The sequence below is a fragment of the Neomonachus schauinslandi genome, chromosome 3 (assembly GCF_002201575.2).
Source record: "Neomonachus schauinslandi chromosome 3, ASM220157v2, whole genome shotgun sequence".
In the NCBI taxonomy this organism is placed as follows: Eukaryota; Metazoa; Chordata; class Mammalia; order Carnivora; family Phocidae; genus Neomonachus; species Neomonachus schauinslandi.
Genome location: NC_058405.1, coordinates 181,402,857 through 181,422,726, shown reverse-complemented (window position 1 = coordinate 181,422,726; position 19,870 = coordinate 181,402,857). Strand labels below are relative to the sequence as shown.

The window sequence follows — 19,870 nt, the reverse complement described above, 5'->3', positions numbered from 1 at the left end:
CAGTAACCATTCACACTGACCACAGCCTCAGGTTGTCATTTCTGCCCTTTCTTTCCTACTCAGAAAATCATATGTGAATGCCAGTGAGGACTGCCATTGTCGAGCTATCATTGAATATCTCGTTTACTAAATATCTAATTTACTAAAAACCAAACCAAAAAAAAAAAAAAAAGTAAAATTTCACCACCAACAATGAATCTAAATTGTTCAAAACGGTACTTTATCAGTGATGATTGACATGTAATCCCTCAGAACGGATTATGATGTACCTGTGATCTTTTGCCTTCCGCTCAAGGCTGTGGCTGGGCTACAGTACATGACCCATCGTTGATGAAATATACATGCCTTTTAGCTTAGTAATTTTACTTGTAAGAATTTATCTGAAGTCAATTATCAGACAAATGTATAAAGATACATGCACAGGAATATTCATTGCATGGAAAGAACAAGTGCCATCCACAAATGATAGGTTAAGGAAGTATGCACGATCTCATTCAGCTGGTAGTGGATAGGTTTCGATGCGTCCCTTGTAAGTTAAAATATCTCCTATTAATAGTTTTGTCCATTTTTTAAATTTATGTATTTGAGAGAGAGAGGGAGAGTGGGAGGAGGGCCAGAGGGAGAGGGAGAGAGAGAGAATCTCAGGCAGACTGCCCATTGGGCTTGGAGCCCGACTCGGGGCTGGATCCCAGGACCCTGAGATCATGACCTGAGCTGAAATCAAGAGTCAGCCACCCAACTGACTGAGCCACCCAGGTGCCCATCGTTTTGTGCGTTATCTTAGAATTGTCTTCGACATTAGTCATGTTTCATTACATACAACAGAAAGAATATATGAGCAGAAGTATTATCTGAAATTTTTGTTTGTTTTTATGCCATAAGATTGCTAAAATAGAAGTCCAACAGAAAAACAAGCTATTACAATGGGAAGAACTTTCCCACTCTCTTTCATATTGGTCTTTTCCCTCTGACATGGTCAAATAGATAAAGATAATAATATAGTATTTTAACCAAAGTGTGCAGCTGAAGTGTACATTTGGAAGGGAAAATAGTTTTGAGCTTAACATTATGGGGGTTCATAATAATTACCAGAGTGAGAAAGAAGCCTTAAGAAGGGAAACCAGTGGTTCAAAGTCAGTCTCCATTATTACTGTCCGTGTGGTCTTGGGCAAGTTGCTTATCATCTTTGAGCTCCGTTTCCTCACCTGTAAACTGGCCCCATGCATAATTATAGGATTGTTCTGAGGATCAAATAAGATTCCTTGAAAGCAGGGGGTAAACTGAAAATTCCACCTTTACTGATATTTTTATGTAAACCATTAAGACAGTAAGATTTTATAAGCTGAAACTAGTCCAAAATGGAAGCCTTGGTATTATCTAGTATTTTAAGTGAAAAATTATAAATCTGAGTTATTTTACACTTAGGCTAACTTTTTCAAGAAAATTTGCCTTAGCCTAATTTCCCTGGTGTCCTGCAGTTATCACCATTTAATCTGTTCCCTTTCTCATATGCCATAGCTTTAGCTTAAAATTTCCAAATTACATCATATGTTATTCACCAGCACAGAGTTTACCTAAATACACAAGTTCCATTGACTGGGAAAAGCTGCATTGATTGAATTTGAATGAGCCCAACGAGAAGGCATAGAGCTGCTGCCTGTCTCAGGGGATTTTAAATGATTGTACTGGGTTTAGTTCTACCCCCCCATCACCCCATTCAATTCAGCGAGAAAATTCGGCACAGATTAACTCAGAAGCTCTGTTCTTAACACAGGTGCAACTGGGGAGGCAAGCCTCAGTCTTTCCATTTGGAAATGAGAATAACACTGTTGTACCTTTACTGCAGAAAAGGTACCTTTTCAGGATAAATAAAATAACACACAGTGAGGCTCATAGATCTTAAAGCTGATCAGGGACCAGGTATAGACTAACACAGGCTTGTTTCATGTGTGTTCTAATAAATAATGACTGTGCCTCCCACCACGGGTTTGTAAATCCAGAGGCATATATTTTATTTGCAGATTCAACTGGCTAATTTCAGTATGGACTATTGGGTTATCCTGTAAATCTGAATTGTATCAAAGTAATACATTGTAAATAAACAAGGGGAAATAGTCATCTTCTGTAGTAATCAAAGAAATGTAACTAAAGGAAGTCTGAGTTATTTTCTTCTTACTGAATTAGCAGGAAAACAAACCAACAAACTCACAAGTCCCCAGTGAGCACAGGGCAGGCACTTACAGTTGCTGTAACCAGTTACGCGCAGTGGTGTGCATTCGGGCAGCACTTACCCAAACCACCTGGCCACCTCTGTCGAGAACAGAATGGTCTATTCTGAAAGACTAAACAGCAGCTGAACTGTTCTCGTCAGCAAGTCTCTGTCCTGAGATAGAGACTGTAGTAGATTGTTTCCTTTAACTTAAGGGATGTAGCCACCAGACACAATGTGTGTTTCTGGAATGAGAGTCAGTGTGGAGAAACCAGCTGTGAAGGACATTAAGGGCCCAAGTGGGGGAACTCAAGTATGGAATGAGTACGGGATGATATTAACAATTGGTATTAATTTTCTTGGCTGCGATGATGTTATTTTGGCCATGTAGAAAAATGGTTTTTTCAGGCATACCTCCTGAAGTATTTAGGGATGGAATTCCATGATGCCTGTGATTTACTTTAAAATACTTCAGCAGCTTAAAATGCATAAAAATGAACCAAAATATAACCTAGAAATTCTATGCCTAGGAATTTTTCCTAAGGAAATAATTTGAGAAAAATGGATTAAAAATATATAAAGATCATTATGCATAACAGCAAAGAGAAATAACTTGAATGGCTAATAGTAAGAGAAAATTAGGTTAATTAATTTAATTAAGATTAACCCAATAAGCTATCAGCTGGTCATTTCAAAACAACAATTAGAGGGGTGCCTGGGTGGCTCAGTTGGTTAAACATTTGACTCTTGATCTCAGCTCAGGTCTTGGTCTCAGGGTTGTGAATTCAAGCCCTGTGTTGGACTCCACGCTGGGCATGGAGCCTACTTTAATAATAAGAAGAAGAAGGAGGAGGAGGAGGAGGAGGAGGAGAAGAAGAAGAAAATAATAGCAAATTTGGAAAATTACTTATAATATGATGCTAATTTAAAAAATCAGAATATAAAATTGTGGGTCTTATTTGCACATTGTTATACACATGAGAAATTGTATTAAGGTGGTAGGATTAAAGGTGTTTTGTATCCTTCCTTAGTGTTATCTTTTCAACAAGTAACAAATACTACTAGAAAATAATGTCAGGTGCTGAAGTTGGAGGTTTTATAGATGCCCCGCCTCAAAGACCAATCCACAATTACTCAGATGTTTGATTCTTCTTTCTTTAGGACATCCCGGAGCACCCGGGGAGCAGGGCTTGCCCGGTGTTCAAGGGCCCACAGGACCACCAGGAAGTCCAGGACTACCTGGTACCTCCGGACCACCAGGGTGTCCAGGTATTTTGAAAGGAGCCTGGAAATTTCCAGAGCACTCATCTATCTTCTAGGTTATCAGAAAGAGCCAACCTTCGCTTAGACTCTGCCACTTCCCAGATCTGTGACTTTGGACAAGTCACTCACACTTACTGTTCCTCACCCATAGGGTGGAGCTAGTCCAATCCCAGTGGGTTGGTCTGGGAGTAAACCAAGACAACACCTGTTAAGAGCCTAGCAAGGTGCCAGGCGCAAAGTGAGGGGCTGACAGATAAAAGCTCCTTTCCATCCCTCCTTAATCCCCCTGCGACTCAGATGCTGGTTTTCTTTTCTCCTTTAGACTTAAGACACATATCACATTGACAGCACAACATGTTAATGGCTCCTCATCTTGCCGATTCAGAATATAGTGAAAGTTTAAAATTATAAATGGCAGCGGTAATCATTCCAAAGTGATTTGCTGCGTCTGAGGTTAAGTGTGCTTTTCTCTCTAGAGTTAGGCGGTCTAGGGGAAAAAAGTGATGACAATGTTCCCAATTACCCATCTGTTAAGAGCACAGATGACCTTCCCCATTAAGGTAGCTCCTATCTCATGTGGGTGTCTGCAGAACCTCCCTCTCTCATCCTCAGGTAATCAAGGGGTGCCTGGGCTGCAGGGGCCTCCAGGAGAAAGAGGGGATCCTGGGCCAAGAGGCATGAGGGGAGATCCAGGGGCCTCAGGTCTTCCAGGAATAAAAGGTGAGTGGAAAGGAAACCCCACCCATGAGGGCAAATCAACAGCGCCTTTCTTGCGCTGCATGTCACCTCTGTTGGTCATGGCTCCTTACTCTTTCCCACATGCCCATCAACTCTTTCCTCTTCTTTCTCACTCAGAGCTTCAGGCAGCTCATCTAGGCTCTCCACTTGCCTTCTACCAAAATACGGTGCTGCCTTTGTTGAGAGCATTTCCCCCAGTGTTTTCCGTAACGTTTAGGCCTCTTCACTTACTGTCTCCTTGGATAGTTAAGCTCCTATTATGTTCCAAATTGTGTGTGAGACACTAGGTGTACAATTCTGAAGAGAAGAGACCTTGTTCTTGCCTTCAGGGATCTCACAGTGTAGTCGTGGAGACGTATTAAAAACAAACGTGTAAATAAATCTACATTTACCAATTGTGATAAGTGGAAGGAAAAGAAGAAAAATGCTATGGAGAAAGAGTTACCGGTATTCTTTATCTTTGTTAGGTTAAAAAAACATTTTTTCCTGGTTGAATTTTTGGTCTTTATGGGTAATAGTAAACTGGTTATAAGTTTGGTTACAATAATACCATATATCCTATCGTACGTCATATTTATTTGTTGTTAACAAAGCTTCATGCCCCTCCATTCCTCCATAGTCCTTACTCCTCTTCAGTCCATTTTTTCCCATTTTAGAAAAAAAAAAATGTTTTTCCTGGGTACTTTGTATATACTTCTAGCGTGGCACCTATGTCCTACACATTTGTATGTTTAGAGGTCTTTCTCACCAAGTAGAATATGATTTTTGTATCCTTGGCACCCAGTGGATACCCAGTAAATCTCCTGGATGGTTATTGTAAGTATTTTTAAGTTTGTGAATAAATTAATAGAGGACTGGACAAGTAGAAGAATGGACAACTGAGCTAATAGCTATGAAGTTGAGGGTCTTCACTTGAATAAGCAGACGAAGGGTCAAGCCTTACTTAGTAGATTTCTACAACTAAGCTCCTCTCTCTCCTCCTTCCTCCCCTTAGCTTCTGCTAGGTGACTCATCCATGTACTAAATTTTGGCCAAATGGAAATTACCTCCACTCGGAAGAGTTGGAAACCCCTCCTTTGGGCTTCATTGTTTTATTGTTTTGAAAATCCAAATTAAAATTTTCCACGCTTTCATCGCTACCCTCACCAAATAGCTTTCAAATCATGTTTGTTTTCCAACACACAGTAGTGTGGTATGTGTGACATGGCAGTATTCTGCAGAGAGGGAGGCCCTTTATTTTGGAGCGCTGGTACTTATGTATTTCCATATGGCCAAATATTACTTGGCTTCTGGTTCCCATAACTAAACAAGACATCTTTGTACTGTTCTTCTCCCTCTTCATTGACATTTAATGCAAAGTCCAGTGATTTGTGATAAATTTAGGATTTCAAGCAATGCCGTAATTTTTTTAACATTAAAAGTTTATCTAGTGATTGTGGCTGTTTGCTGTCCCTGGAAAATCCCTGTAGCCTCGGTGGGGTGTCCTCGGACACTTTTTCGAGTGTCTGGACGATGAAATTGGTAAAAACCCAAAAGAAAACTTTTCCATTATTAACCACTCCTACTGCATTTCCCCTTCATCTCACCCTCCTAGTTTAATAAAAATAGCAAGGATTTTCAAACCTCTCAGTGCCATAACAATAGACACTCAGTTTGACTAAAATCACTGGGCTCAGGTTGCTGTTGTTGATTTGTCCTGCCCTTGAATTAGTTTGCATTTATCACATAATTTCACTATGATATGTTTTTTTTTTTTAAAGATTTTATTAATTTATTTGAGAGAGCGAATGAGAGACAGAGAGCATGAGAGGGAGGAGGGTCAGAGGGAGAAGCAGACTCCCTGCCGAGCAGGGAGCCCGATGCGGGACTCGATCCCGGGACTCCAGGATCATGACCTGAGCCGAAGGCAGTCGCTTAACCAACTGAGCCACCCAGGCGCCCTCACTATGATATGTTATTTAAAAACTAATAGCCAATGACGTTGACTGAGTAACAGAATTACTCGAAAAATAATCTCCAGCCACATTGGAGTTCTGTGCTATAAAATAATGAGTTTGTCACGAGAAGGTGAGGCAGTGACTCTGTCAACCCAAATACTCACCCCAACACACAGACGGACGCGGCAGTGGTGCTTCCTGGCCACGCAGGGACACTGTGTCTCTGCAAACTGCCCAATGAACGACCGGTCTTTAAAAACCCAACCCAACCCGACCAAACCGCGAATACATTCCTGAAAACAAAAACGTCCACAATATAAATCCATTGTTGCAGTTTATCATGCTGATATAAAAATGAACTGTACTCCAGCAGAAACACTTTGATCTGAGAAACTAAATATTTGAAGTATGTTCTAAATAAGTCAAGGGGACTGATTATCTTGTTTGAACAAACCAGCTGTTGAACTCCAAAGTTGTTTGTTCTGCTGGAACAGCCATGTGGATTCTGAGTCCTGCTTGTGTTCAGTCAGATTTAAACTCTAACTTAAACATATGCTAAAAAGGGCTTGATTTGTAGATTTAAATTAAGTTCAAGCACATATGCCCTCTAAAGGGAAGACACTCGGTTCCTTGTTAGGCGTTCATGAGATTGGAATAATGAAAACCTAAAGACAACTGTCTGCTCCATGGCAACAACCATAACGATGTGGATTGGGGTGTTTTGGCTGGTGGCAAGCGAAATGTTTCCTCAGAAATAAAGGCACCTAGAAATGTCGTTTATCTGGAAAGAAGTGCCATGCATGTTACAGCTGTGGAAGTCATGGGAATGTTCTCCCCTCTTCTCCATTGAGAGGAGTGTCCTTCCAGCCCTGCCCCCACAGCACTTACCGCTCCTGAAGTAATTGCCCATTTGTTCTGTCAGGTCAGGGACTGCTTCTCTCGTGCTCTCCATTGTCTTGTCAGCAGTTGTCACCGAGGACATTTGGGGACAGAAGCTCTGGGGCTTAGGAGACCATGTCTTTATGCTCTTGTGCCTCTCCTCAGTAGGCACTCATGTAGTTTCTGAACCAAAAATCATATATATCTTATTTCAGAATCTGTTTTGATATGTTTTCAACGGTGTTCGACCATTACCTGTAGTTACGTGGGTCCCTTTCCCATTGGCTTTCACGTTCGGGTGACCAGCTGTCGGGTTTGCCTGGGATGGAGGGGTGCCTCAGGATGCCAGAACTGGGCAAGTCCCCCATGCACAGGGATGAGATGGTCACCCCATTTAAAGCATAAACCTGTACAAAGGCCACCGGGGATAGAGTAGCATTTTCAGGCTTTAGAACAAAAGAAAACCTCAGTGAGAACCCAGTCTCTGAGTGGGCTGGCTAACTGGGATGGAGGCTGTGATTCCCCTTAGGGCTGGGGCAAGAGTTTCGATTCTCTGACTGGGGGGAGCGCGTGCTGTCCCATGAGCATAGGGAGGTGCAGCCTTACGTGAAGGGTGTTAAGCAGGAGGACGGCCAGAGAGGTGAATAAAAAATCCTCATTACCAAGGAATGTGCTTTGTTAGCCTAATTGCCTCTCATCTGCACTGTATATATTTTATGCATGAACAACTTTCTGATTTAGAGATGGGATTGATAAAAAGCTTTCAGTAAAAAGGAAAAATTGCCCTTAAAATCCTACCCAGATGTAGCTGCATTCGATTTAGAAAGATAACATTGGGTCAGATAAGGGTCGGCCAGTTCAACAATGGTGAGGGCCTGGGCCTGTGACAGCCCGGGATCTGGATGCGTTGATGGGACAATGGAGAGTTGGCAGAAGCTGAGACATTCCACCCCAGCTAAGTCCCCCAAGCCATCAATCTTGGTGGCTCCAGCTGGAGATCAAAACACATTGAAATAGCAAAGTGTTCTCAAAAAATTTATTATCATTTCAGATAGATTGCAATAAATATCCAGATTTGGCAGATGAAGAAGGTCTGTGTGTGCTTTTGGTGCAGACTTGAAAGGATGGCTCATTAAGAGGAAAGAGGATTGAAAAATAAACTCAGCCAGAACTGTGAAAAGTGGTTAGGAAATAAGAGCTTTAGGAAAAATAAGGGTGCATTCCCATTTTTTTTTTTTTTTTTGGGTGGGGATGAGAGAATATGGCTCATTTGCACCAATCTAAAGTTTGAGTTTAAAAATAGAATAATGTCCATTTCAAGTACTGATAATAAATAGAGTGGAACTAGCTTAGTGTTCTGTCTTTTAATAAGAAGCCCACAGAGGACTTGCGTTAATGAGTAGATAATAATTAGCACTTAAATTATTTATACACAAATGGATGCCTCTAACTTAATCAAATCTTATTCCTCCCATAAATCTACCAAAGACCATGTAACGTGCAAATAGACATTGTACCCCCTCCCTCCCACAGCTTTCTTTCCACCCATTCACGTCCCAGCCCTCCCTGTGGAAAATTTTCTCACTCACTCATTCATGCATCCACTCACCCGTTCAACCAACACGTATTGAACACCAACTGTGTGTCAGGAGACATGCTAAATGGGGGCATGGGATGACTAATAAGACTTTATTTTGCACTCAATTAATTTACCCAAGTAATCCAGTCACCCAAAGACTTGCTTGTGGCATGGTGTGCGACAGGCACCAGCAGAAGGGCATCGGGGAGCTCTGTGTAGGTATCATGGGGTAGCTGAGGGCCATTTGATGTTTGCTAAGGCATTACGATTGCAAAGGACAGGAATGTGGCCCTAAACTGAGTGAGGGGCTGGCTGGCTCTCAGCCTCCAATAAAGATCCACCAGTGAATTTGGAAGGTCACCAGGTTTGGCCAGGGGCTGGGGAGAAGATTCTTTCCCCCAAATCAGTGAGACAAGACGTGTATGAATCACCTGGCAGAGGGCTCAGCTCCCAGAAATGTTCTGTACGTCTCAGTCGTCTGCCTTCTTCCTTTCCTCCCTCTGTCCTTCCCTCTGTCTGTCCCTTGTTTCCTTCCTTTACTCCCTCCCTATAAATCTATACACTTATATATCTATATGTTATAATATAAATGTATTATAGATACTTTAAACATTTATATATTTATGAATCTATAGATTGATAGGTGTTCAGTGTTCACGTGAAGTCAGGCTGGTAGATATCTCCTTGGAGGACTACACTGATGCCTGGCAGAAAGAGATCATACCTAATTACAGAGAGAGGAATTTTCAGTGATCGTTATGAAATAAATTTAGTTTCAATAAAGAGCTATCAGAGTGGTTTGTTTTGAAAGAAGTAGTGGCAAAGAAATAGCGCCAACCAAAGTTGCCCTGCAAGCTTCTTCTTTCTGAGTAGTATGGTACTTGAAGAAAAGTTAGGTAGGTCATGTATTCCCCAGTTTGTCACAGACTCCACCTGTCCTTATTGTCTTACTACATTTACCTGACTAGATCCTGAAGAAATTAGTATCTACAGACCATGGTGGAGTGGACAGGTTCTGAGCCTGGGAGGAAGGAGGCCTGGTTTTGCTCTAGTCCAATCTCTTTTCTCTCGTCTAGGATGAGTTCATTGTCCTAGAACCGAAGGTCCCTTCCTACACCAAGATTCAGTAATTCTAGACTGTATCTGGATAGAGAGAGAGATGGTCATAAACCAAGAGAAGTATGGTAAAACCAAAGAAATGTGTTAAGCTGTCTTGCAGAAAATGTCCATCAAATGAATGTGTTAAGTAATAACCACTGGCATGGATTTAGCCTTGATAATGACATCTAGACAGTGCGACCTCATGGCTCCCGCCTGGACAATCTGTCGGTGGCCATCAGCGAGTCGTCCCCTGGGCGTGCCTGGGCCCGATGGCCGGTGAACTTCAACACTGGATCTTCCCTGGTGGGTCACAGGCCTGTGATGTGTTTCAGGTCCCTCCGGGTCACCCGGTCTGAACGGCTTACATGGCTTAAAGGGTCAGAAAGGAGCCAAAGGCACTTCAGGTAAGAGAAAATCCTTTGCAAAAGATTGAACTGCAGTCAGCAGCCTCAGATGCTGGTGGTATTCCTTCACTACACAGGATTTGGGGTGCGGAACTAAGAAATTGGCTTACCTGAGAGACACAGTATTGGACTGTTCTTAGTACTGAAGACGACTTCTCTAAAAAGGACCCCTGAGAAAACCCAATTTAAGAAGGAATAGATGGTTACCAGTGACTTCTGTTGATGTTGCTTGGGATTATCTCTCTGCTAAAAATATTCTGAATAATTGCATAGGTGGAACTCGAATTTTAAATGTTACAAATAACAGATAGTTGGGAGGTTTTGTCTTTTTGGGATTCAGTGTAGTGATGGCAAGTACGACCACGTGGGTCTAATGAGTACTTTTTGCGCCCCCAATGGGCTGCTGCTTAAACAAATGACCTGAACAAGTCGCTGTTATCTTTGCTATCCCAAACAGGCTAATCATCAACAACTGCATTGGAGCTTGTTCTGGTATCTTAATATAGTGCTCCTTTGTTGCTTAAGTGTCTCAGAAAAACAGCCCACAACCAGACAGGGCAGATGGACTCAGACATGGAGGTTTGAGGGTGCTTGGGCAGGGGGTTGGATTGTCGCACCACCGGGTTTGACGCAATTGCTGGAGAGAGACAGAATCTTGATACAGTGTGGAAGGCCAAGAATTAATTTAGATCACATTGGATTCATTTTAGAGGCTCCTCCACAGAGCCTGATAAAATGTGTGCCTCCCTCAAGAAACCAGTGATGTTCTCCCGTTTCAGTGTGAAACTCCGCAATGGTTATTTACATGCCAGTTTCCACCTTAAATTTCAAACCAGTGTATTCATAATTCCTTATGGCTGGATCTCATTTGGTTTCACTCTGGGGTAGAGGTTGGAACGTTGATACGCTGTTGTTTTTTTGGTTTTGTTTTAACCGGGGAAATAACCATAAAATAAGCCCATGGCTGACCTGCGGCTGACCTGTGGTGTGGTGGGGCGTAAGAGGGTACGTAACGGCTGACCCAGGGAGAGTTTTCAGCCTTGGGGCCACCACTGCAGCAGGTGGTCGGTCTCAGCACAACCCGTTGGGTCCCTGTCACCCCGTCTGGAAGCAGTTCTTTTCCAGGAGCCACAACAGGGACAAACAGGGAGAAGACGCAGTACTAATGCTGTTTCCCTCGCCAAGGTTTGCACGACGTGGGCCCACCTGGTCCAGTGGGTGTACCCGGGCTGAAAGGGGAGATGGGAGACCCTGGGAGCCCGGGAATTTCTCCCCCAGGCCTTTCTGGAGGAAGAGGTCCCCCCGGCCCCCCAGGTAAGACGCAGCATGCTTTGCCCCTCTTAATAACTAAATCAGAACCTTCCAAACGTGAGGAGGCTGACATCTGAACACGTCCCTCCCCAGGGAGACCTGGATCCCCTGGTCCTGCAGGTGCCGCAGGAAGAGCTCCTAAAGGGGACATTCCTGACCCAGGTCCCCCCGGAGATCAGGGACCTCCTGGCCCCGACGGTCCAAGAGGTATGAGAAAATCCTGGCAAAGGATGGTGACCCTCCCTTCCTTAGATGCCGCCAGCTCCGGAGGGACGTCGGACCAGAGAATGGCAGAGCTGAAGCCCCTTAGCAGCCCCGCCAGGCGGGCGGATGGGGAAGGCGGGGGGGTGTGGGTGCTGCGGGGCTGTCAGGCCCAGCCTGGGCCGGGGCTCTCTGGGGACGCGCTCTGACCCTCAGCGGGGCTCTCCAGGCGCCGGCGCCAGCATGGTGCTGAGCACGAGGGTGCAGAAGCCTCCGGCCGGAGGGAATCTCACGCTGCCCGGTGGTCTCTGGCACCAGCCATGAGAACCACCGCGCCCCCGGCCAGTGTGACTGTGCCCAGGTCTGGCACACACAGAAGCAGAGTCTCTTCAAGTGCGGCTCCCAGTACATGTCGTTCCTCTTGGCACTTGGCAGGGACGAAGTCCAGCAAGGCAGTATTTCCCAGAGTGGGGTCTCACTGGAGCCGGCTGGGGCTGGGGCTTTTGCAAAGGGCAGACAATCATGTTGCTAATAGCTCCTAGCGCTCCTTCAGACAGACCCAACCCCCTGCCTTTACAGCTTTAGGATTTTGGTCAGGGTGGGCTAAAAGATTATGGGATTCTATTTGACGCTGGGAAAAATTAAAATGCTCAAAAATACCCTAGGCAGTGTAGAAGCTAAGTAGGAGTAGAATTTGGACTCACTTCCTGGGTGTAGACCCCTGTTTTCAAAGAGGATTAAATATTTAATTGAGTGAATATTCCTTTTCCATCAGCCAGATTTTTCTCAAAAGCCTGTCATCTATGTGTCTGTTCGCCCGTCCATCCATCCTTCTACCTATCATATTAAAGCAGTGGGATGACAATGCAAAGAAAAGCCATAAACCCCTGCTTCCGAAAGGGCTGACTTGGAAGGGAAGGAAGGCTTTCTGTAGGCTCATTTGTCTAACAGTTACTAACACCATTTACACCGTCTCCCAGCTTGGGGGCTCCGTGAGACAATCCCTGTTTCGCTTCTGATATTGTTGACTTTTTTATTCTTCTGATTCCCTCCATCTCTTGCTTGCATTCAGTTACTTTTCTTAAGGAGCTCTCAGGTAGCCTGCAGTCACATTTGTCTTTGACTGAAAGAAGTTTTTTGCCTCCTCCCTGTGGTCAGGAGTGCCCGGGCCCCCAGGCCCCCCTGGGAGTGTCGACCTTCTGAAAGGGGAACCAGGAGACTGTGGTCTGCCGGGGCCTCCTGGTCCCCCGGGCCCACCCGGCCCTTCAGGACACAAAGGCTTCCCAGGATGTGATGGAAAAGATGGCCAGAAAGGTAGGAATGCACATTGTTCCTTAAGTAGTGCCTGAAGACTTTTGTTATTTTGCCCTTCAGGGTCTGGGTTTCTGCACCCCTGGGAGGTAACTTCATTTCCTATGGATGTAGTCACTGCATTTCTTAAGTGCCCTGAATTTCCCAAAGAGTCCTCAAGTTTGGGGAACAGTTGGACGAGTGAAAAGAAGAAACACAAGTTAATCTTCAGCCCCTAATAACATACTTGATAATCTTCTAGACCAGAACTAACAGCAGAAATAGAACACAAACTATGCATGTAATGAAAAGGCATGGTAGCCCCATTTGAAAAAGTAAAAAGAAATAAGTGACATGAACTTTCATATTTCCTTTAACAGAATATATTCAAATATTACTGCGTTATCATATCATCATTGATATAAATTACAAGTGCAACGACCAGGGCTGTTGGTACGACCTAGTCCCTCTCCCAGCTAAGACACTCCTCCTCCCCAGCTTTGAAGTCTGGTTCGTGTCTCAGCGTACAGGACACCCCAGTTTGGACGCGCTGATTCCAAGTGTTGAGTAGCCACATTGCTGTTCGTGGCTTCTGTAGTGGACAGTTCGATTTTAGACTGCTGACCTTGCTCTCTTATTTTCATGAGAGAGTCTCCATTATTGGATTCCCCCAATTTTTAAAGCCAAAATATTTTTTAATTCACTTTTACCTAACTGCTAATATTTGGGGATGTTAGCTTTTGGTCACCAGGTTTCAGAGAATTATTCAGTTCATAGAACTTTTTTGTTGAAAAGGGACCAGTAATGGTTATCATTTTGTTCCTTATGTCATAGATAAGGAAGCTGGATAGAGAAGCAACTGTCAAAGTCAGCCCAATAACTGGCACTCTGCCTGACTTCTGAACCGAATGTGAAATAAAGCAAAAGATTAGGGCAAAATGAAGATCAAAATTACCACAAGGCTGCCATGACGACAGTGCAAATGGCATCCCTGTAATGGTGCAGTGCACAACCTGCACAACAGTACACAACAACCCTCTTCAACTTTATTAGCAATAAAATCAATTTTAGAGAATGTGGCTTATACCTGCAGGTATGTGGGCTTCCAGTTATTGAACCCCAGAATTGGATAAACAGGCAAGCATGCTGGTCACCAAAGGGAAGGAAGAGGCTAGCTATATAACCTTGTTCCTTTCCCAAATAGACACTCCTTCTTCCCAGTTGCTACTCTAGAGAATGAACCTCCACCTGGAAATATTCTTCAGGATTGGGAAAATATTATGCAGTATAAGTAACAGCTACCAACAAAAGGATATACAACGACTTAGAAATATTGATGAAACCACTAAGCATGCTTCTTTTTTTTTTTTTTTTTTTTTTAAAGATTTTATTTATTTATTTGAGAGAGAGAATGAGATAGAGCATGAGAGGGGGGACGGTCAGAGGGAGAAGCAGACTCCCTGCCGAGCAGGGAGCCCGATGCGGGACTCGATCCCGGGACTCCAGGATCATGACCTGAGCCGAAGGCAGTCACTTAACCAACTGAGCCACCCAGGCGCCCCACTAAGCATGCTTCTTAACTCCCATTCCTGTGGGCGTATGGTCCAAAGAGTGTTTAACTGTGGAAAGGAGGAGGGATTTTCTTCATTTTACCTTTTCAGACTTAAACAGTGGGCAATATTTGATCTAGTCCACAAACATTTATTAGGTACCTACAGGAATTTAACAGTGAGCAGGTTTAAACAGTCCCCACTCATACTCAGTGTAGAGTTTCATTGGGGAAGACAGACATTCACACTAAAGGGTCCATCAATATAAACTGAGGCAGGTGCTCCGAGTAAGGGACACTCTTCTATGACAGCACATCAAGAGCAAATGGAGTTGGGTTGGGGCCCCAGAGAGGGTTTCCCCGAGGAAGTGAGGCTTAGTAGGCATAGAAGAAGAGAAGGAACCTCACGCATGAGGCGCTGAGTGGCTGGCGGGGATGAAACAGGAGATTGTGAGGAAGAGAGGCAGGAGCTCAGGGCCAGGAGGCACATCGTCCCACGTGGCCAAGCCCATCCCCTATTTTCCCTTCACTGCCAGTCCTCTGTCTCCAGAGAAAGTTCAGGATGACAGGGCTTTTCATTCCATTTTAGTCCTGTTTGATCATGAAACCATTTTCCTTACTCCTTTTGACGGACTCTTGTTTTTCCTTCAGACAGAGGTAGCTCTTAGCTTTACAGAAAAAGTGAGAGGCTCATCTGGATTCTAAGGCTGACTTTGCCCTGAATTTTGTTGGGGTGAATCTCTGAGTTCAGTCCGCCTGACTGTCATTGTCTTGATATTGCTCCATTCCAGTGCCCCTGTCTTTATGTTCCTTTTAGGACCAGTAGGATTCCCAGGGCTGCAGGGGCCACAAGGACTTCCTGGGCTCCCCGGGGAGAAGGGTTTACCTGGCATTCCAGGCAGACAAGGGCAACCCGGTCTTCCAGGTAAGCTCCTAACGCCTAATGATCTCACCCAGCAGCCTACAGACAGCCTTTTGTTTCAATATTTACTGTGAGGGTCGACTTGAAGCAAGTAATTTATTCTCAAAATTGCCTGCAATTTCTAAGAGTTAAGCTGTATTTATTTCAGGCCTCACTACACAATCTTATGTTTGGTAAACTAATATTTATTATTAGAATGAGTAAGTTTGCAAATTAGGAGCTGATTTTACAGAAACATTTCTAAGTTAAATAAATCTGTGTTTCCCTCACACAAGAGGCAAAGGCTGATTTGATTACTGTATGTGAGGACCATATTCATTTCTCTCCCTGAATTCCCACTGATTTTCCTAGATGTTTTATTTAACTTTTTTTTGTAAAACACATTAGTTCCTACAAAGACAAAAAGGCTATTCAATTTAAGCTCAGTCGACAGCATGTTTTCAACATAGGATCAAAATAGGCCAAGGAAAATTTGGGAGGGCAAACAGACATGCGTATTTGAGATTGGCAGAAATAATATCTTTTGAGATCCTAAACCAATATTACGGTAATGTGATGTCAGTTCGGAATATTTTGCAATCTCCTAAATTAGTGCTTTAGTCCAAAGAATAAATAAATTGCACCGCTTTACGACGGATCACAGAACAACATGACAAATAGCTTATACTTGGATTCATCTCATATTTCCTTTCTGTGCATAACCTATAAACCTTGGCTAAATAATACGAAATTTTCAGAAGCCTGCCTATGGAACGGAATTTCTATATATGTAAAATTAGGGTATATTTGCTATAAGAAATCAATTCATTTTATATTGTACAAGAGAGCTTCATTTCACATTTTTCTAGATGTGAAAGCTCTATTATTAAATCAGAGCTGTTCTTGTCAGTAACATTGATGTGGACTTAGTTATGTAAATAAGATGCTGTCATTTTGCTCATCATTGATGCCATCCTCAGGTTATTATGTATATTCTCAAATAACCCATGTCACTTTTGCCCTAATTGACAAATTCAAAATCTCTTTCCACCATATGAAAATCGTTGCGTGGCTTCAATTTTTGACTTTGGATCGCTCCAGGTCCCAGAGGTAAGTGCTGTTATAAAATCAGTAATTTCCTCTACATCTGGCTTCTACTTATTTCTATACTGGCCTTTTTCACTGTACTTGTGAGTTATACTTTGTTACATTTTCATAGATGGGATGCTGTAATTATATGAGGCGTCAGTGCCCTCGCTTCCTCATTACAGATATGGTAACCACATATTAGAGCATTCTAAAGCCGAGTCTCATTAAAGGTTGTCAGGGCAGAGTAGACACTCAGCTTACATAATTTCAATTCAGGTGCAGAGTGTGAGTGCTTTCTCTGTCAAATGCTACAGCACATACCCATATAAGTTTCTTTTATAAATTCTACAATATAAATACTAGAACATCCCTAAGATAAGTAGTATCAACAACCTGAAAAGATGGGTACTTCACACCCAGTAAGGGGCTGTGACAAGGTTTTCCTATAACATCGAAGTCCATTTCCAAGGAACAAATTTCTTTGCGTGTTACAAGGAAAATGCTGTTATTCTTTTCAACTAAGTGTTCACCACAATGCAGAAACAACATATTATTTCATGTCTGGAGTTTCCAAAGAGACTAAAAAGAGTTTCTTAAAAGAAAAAAAGAAACTCAGTGAGTGTACACATTTTTGTTCTTTCCAGGCATCTCTTTATTAACCCTAATGAAAATTTGCCCTGAATGCAGGGTCCTTACACAAGAGACACTTTGGCCCCTTTCATTCAGCTTCTGGTTTATTAAAAAGTAAAGAAAAGCAAAATCAGAATTTAAAAAGAATCCTACTCTTTTAAATGTTTCTATTTAAAAATTACAGTTGCAGGATGCCTGGGTGGCTCAGTTGGGTAAGTGTCTGCCTTTGGCTCAGGTCATGATCCTGGGGTCCTGGGATGGAGTCCCGCATCAGGCTCTTTGCTGGGTGGGGAGCCTGCTTCTCCCTCTGCCTGCCACCCCCCTGCTCGTGCGTACGCTCTCTCTCTGCCAAATAAATAAATAAAATCTTTTAAAAAATAAAAATTACAGTTTCATATTTAATGTTTCCACTTCCATCCTTTTAGCGTCTCTCTGTGTTTGCATGTATAAACTCATTTGAAGATAACATTAGAATCCTAACTATGAAGCACCAGCCAAATGCCTACCCTCCCCCCACCCCCCCACCCCCCCGTTCCCTTACCTGCTTCCTTCGCTCCACCAGAATCCACAAGGTGATTCAGGGAAAATAGGAAATATTCATATGCATCTCCCTCAAGTCACCGAGAGTGGAAAAGCCACATTTTACGTTAAACTGTATGTACTGTAAAAATACACATGTGGTGTTATACAATATTTTATAAGAGATTAAATTCCAAACAGCTGACAAGGGTTCAAGTCTGTTTTTTTTTTTAAAGATTTATTTATTTATTTGAGAGCAAGAGAGAGAGCATGAGCTGGAGGAGGGGCAGAAGGAGAGGGAGAGAGAGAGAGAGAATCCTCAGGCAGGCTCCGCACTGAGCGCGGAGCCGGATGCGGCACTCGATCTCAGGACCCTGAAATCATGACCTGAGCTGAAATCAAGAGCCGGACGCTCAACCAACTAAGCCACACGGGTGCCCTGGGTTCGAGTCTGTTTTGCACAGACATACTAACTACTGGGTCACCTACGTTGTCACTATGGCCAGATTTTCTACAGTTTTCTTGCTGCCGAATCACTGCTGTTCTTACACTTATTTTGCACATTTGCATGAGTTTTAACAAAACCACAACTGATAAGCAGTGTGTTTTTAAAATATGTTGTATTTCTTGGAATTCATCACGCAGATGTGAAGAGTTCTGTAGGCCTTATGGTGTCCTGGTTACGGCTACAGGTTTAGACCCAGGCCATCTTTGATTTAATTTAGACTCTGCCACGTGTTAGCTGTGTGACCTTAGATATGTCACTTATTTACCTGAGCCTGGGTTTTCTTACCTGTAATACTCTAATAATAGCGGCGCATACACACACAGGCTTGTTGGGAGCCTTTCATTGTAAAGCACTTAGCACGGGACCTCGCACATGATAAGGCATTCAAGAAGTGTTAGCTGTTATCATTATTGATTAGTGTTATTATGATTTCTTTTCCCTTGTGGAGTATTTGCAGGGTGACTGAATGAAGCTTTAGGAAAAAATATCTTAAAGATGTGAACATAACCAAGAAGGAAAAACACGCAAATCTTTAGAGCAGTGATTCTCCAATAAGATCTGCAGATCAGCACCGTTAGCCTCACCCGGGAACATGTTACACTAGCCCAGACCTATGTGCTCAGAAACTCTGGGCTCTGACCAGCCGGCCAGATGATTGTGATGCGCTGAAGTCAGAACTAGAGCTTCTTAGCGCTGAACAGTGAGGGAGCCCTGGCTGACACTGGAGTCATCTGGGGAGCTCTCCCACTGCTACCTGTGACCGGCGCCCGAAGATCAGAAATCCAGTGAAGGTCACCAAACTATTGCTGCCCCAACCAGCCTTCACTATTCTGTTCTTGTTTGGCTTCCTCTGAGATCCCATTCACTCACTCACTCACTCAGTCATGTATTTAACACAGTGCTTTCTGGAAGTTTCTCACGCGCCCCCCAGTGAACAGAAGTCCTGTTTTCATGGAGCTTATTTTGGGCTGTTGAACACTCTGGAGGGAACAGAAGGAGCTTGTTTGTAAGGTTGGAATCTGTCACACAAGTGGTGATTGCAATTTCAGGTGAACCAGGGCCACCTGCCGATGTGGAGTCCTGCCCCCGAATCCCTGGGCTTCCCGGGATACCAGGCCCAAGAGGACCAGAAGGAGCCATGGGGGTCCCTGGAGCAAGAGGGCCTCCAGGACCAGGTATGAGGCTCACACTGGTTGTTCATTTATCTGCATCAGATGCTGTTGGAAGGAAAATCTAGGTGTCTTGCTATGTAGTTTTTAGCATGGAGCCTAAACACCTCATGAGTAGGAAGCAATGTAATCTCCTTCCTCTTACACATTTTTCTACATTTCTTCCAAGGTTTGCTCATGTCCTCACTGGATCGGCACAAGCCTACTATTTTTATGTTGAACTCCTGCTTGAATCTCTCCTACGTGGGCAGCTTTTGGGGCACAAGGTTTTGAAGCCTCTTGTAGGACAGAGTAGATGCTCTATTAATAGTCATGAATAGCTGTTGACTTGATTTTGAATTACAAACACTTGAATTGAGACTCAGTGGAGCAGAAACAGCCTAGGAGAAGGGGGGAAGGAAGTGCCTCGCTTGGAGGAAGGACAGAGAAAGGGGAAGGGTCGTTCTAAATTATGGTCATGACCGGAGTGTTCATTTAATTGATTTGCTCATTGCTCATTGTCAGGGTAGCAGGATCCTTATTTAAGCACTCCGACCAAACCATTCCTTTAAAAACTATCTTCCAGATGCTTTATTTTCTCTTCACAGATCCCC

General features: G+C 43.5%; 1 protein-coding gene across 1 annotated transcript in view; it reads left to right on the top strand.

Annotated features, from left to right (window-relative positions):
- The window catches only part of COL4A4 (collagen type IV alpha 4 chain), a 103,936-nt gene that overhangs the window by 73,718 nt on the left and 10,348 nt on the right, over positions 1-19,870 (top strand). The window contains exons 35-43 of the mRNA XM_021682955.1: positions 3,371-3,478; positions 4,085-4,192; positions 10,039-10,110; positions 11,296-11,424; positions 11,515-11,628; positions 12,781-12,936; positions 15,279-15,386; positions 16,464-16,472; positions 19,158-19,283. Coding sequence (XP_021538630.1) covers positions 3,371-3,478; positions 4,085-4,192; positions 10,039-10,110; positions 11,296-11,424; positions 11,515-11,628; positions 12,781-12,936; positions 15,279-15,386; positions 16,464-16,472; positions 19,158-19,283 — 930 coding nt within the window. The remainder of the gene's footprint in view (positions 1-3,370; positions 3,479-4,084; positions 4,193-10,038; positions 10,111-11,295; positions 11,425-11,514; positions 11,629-12,780; positions 12,937-15,278; positions 15,387-16,463; positions 16,473-19,157; positions 19,284-19,870) is intronic.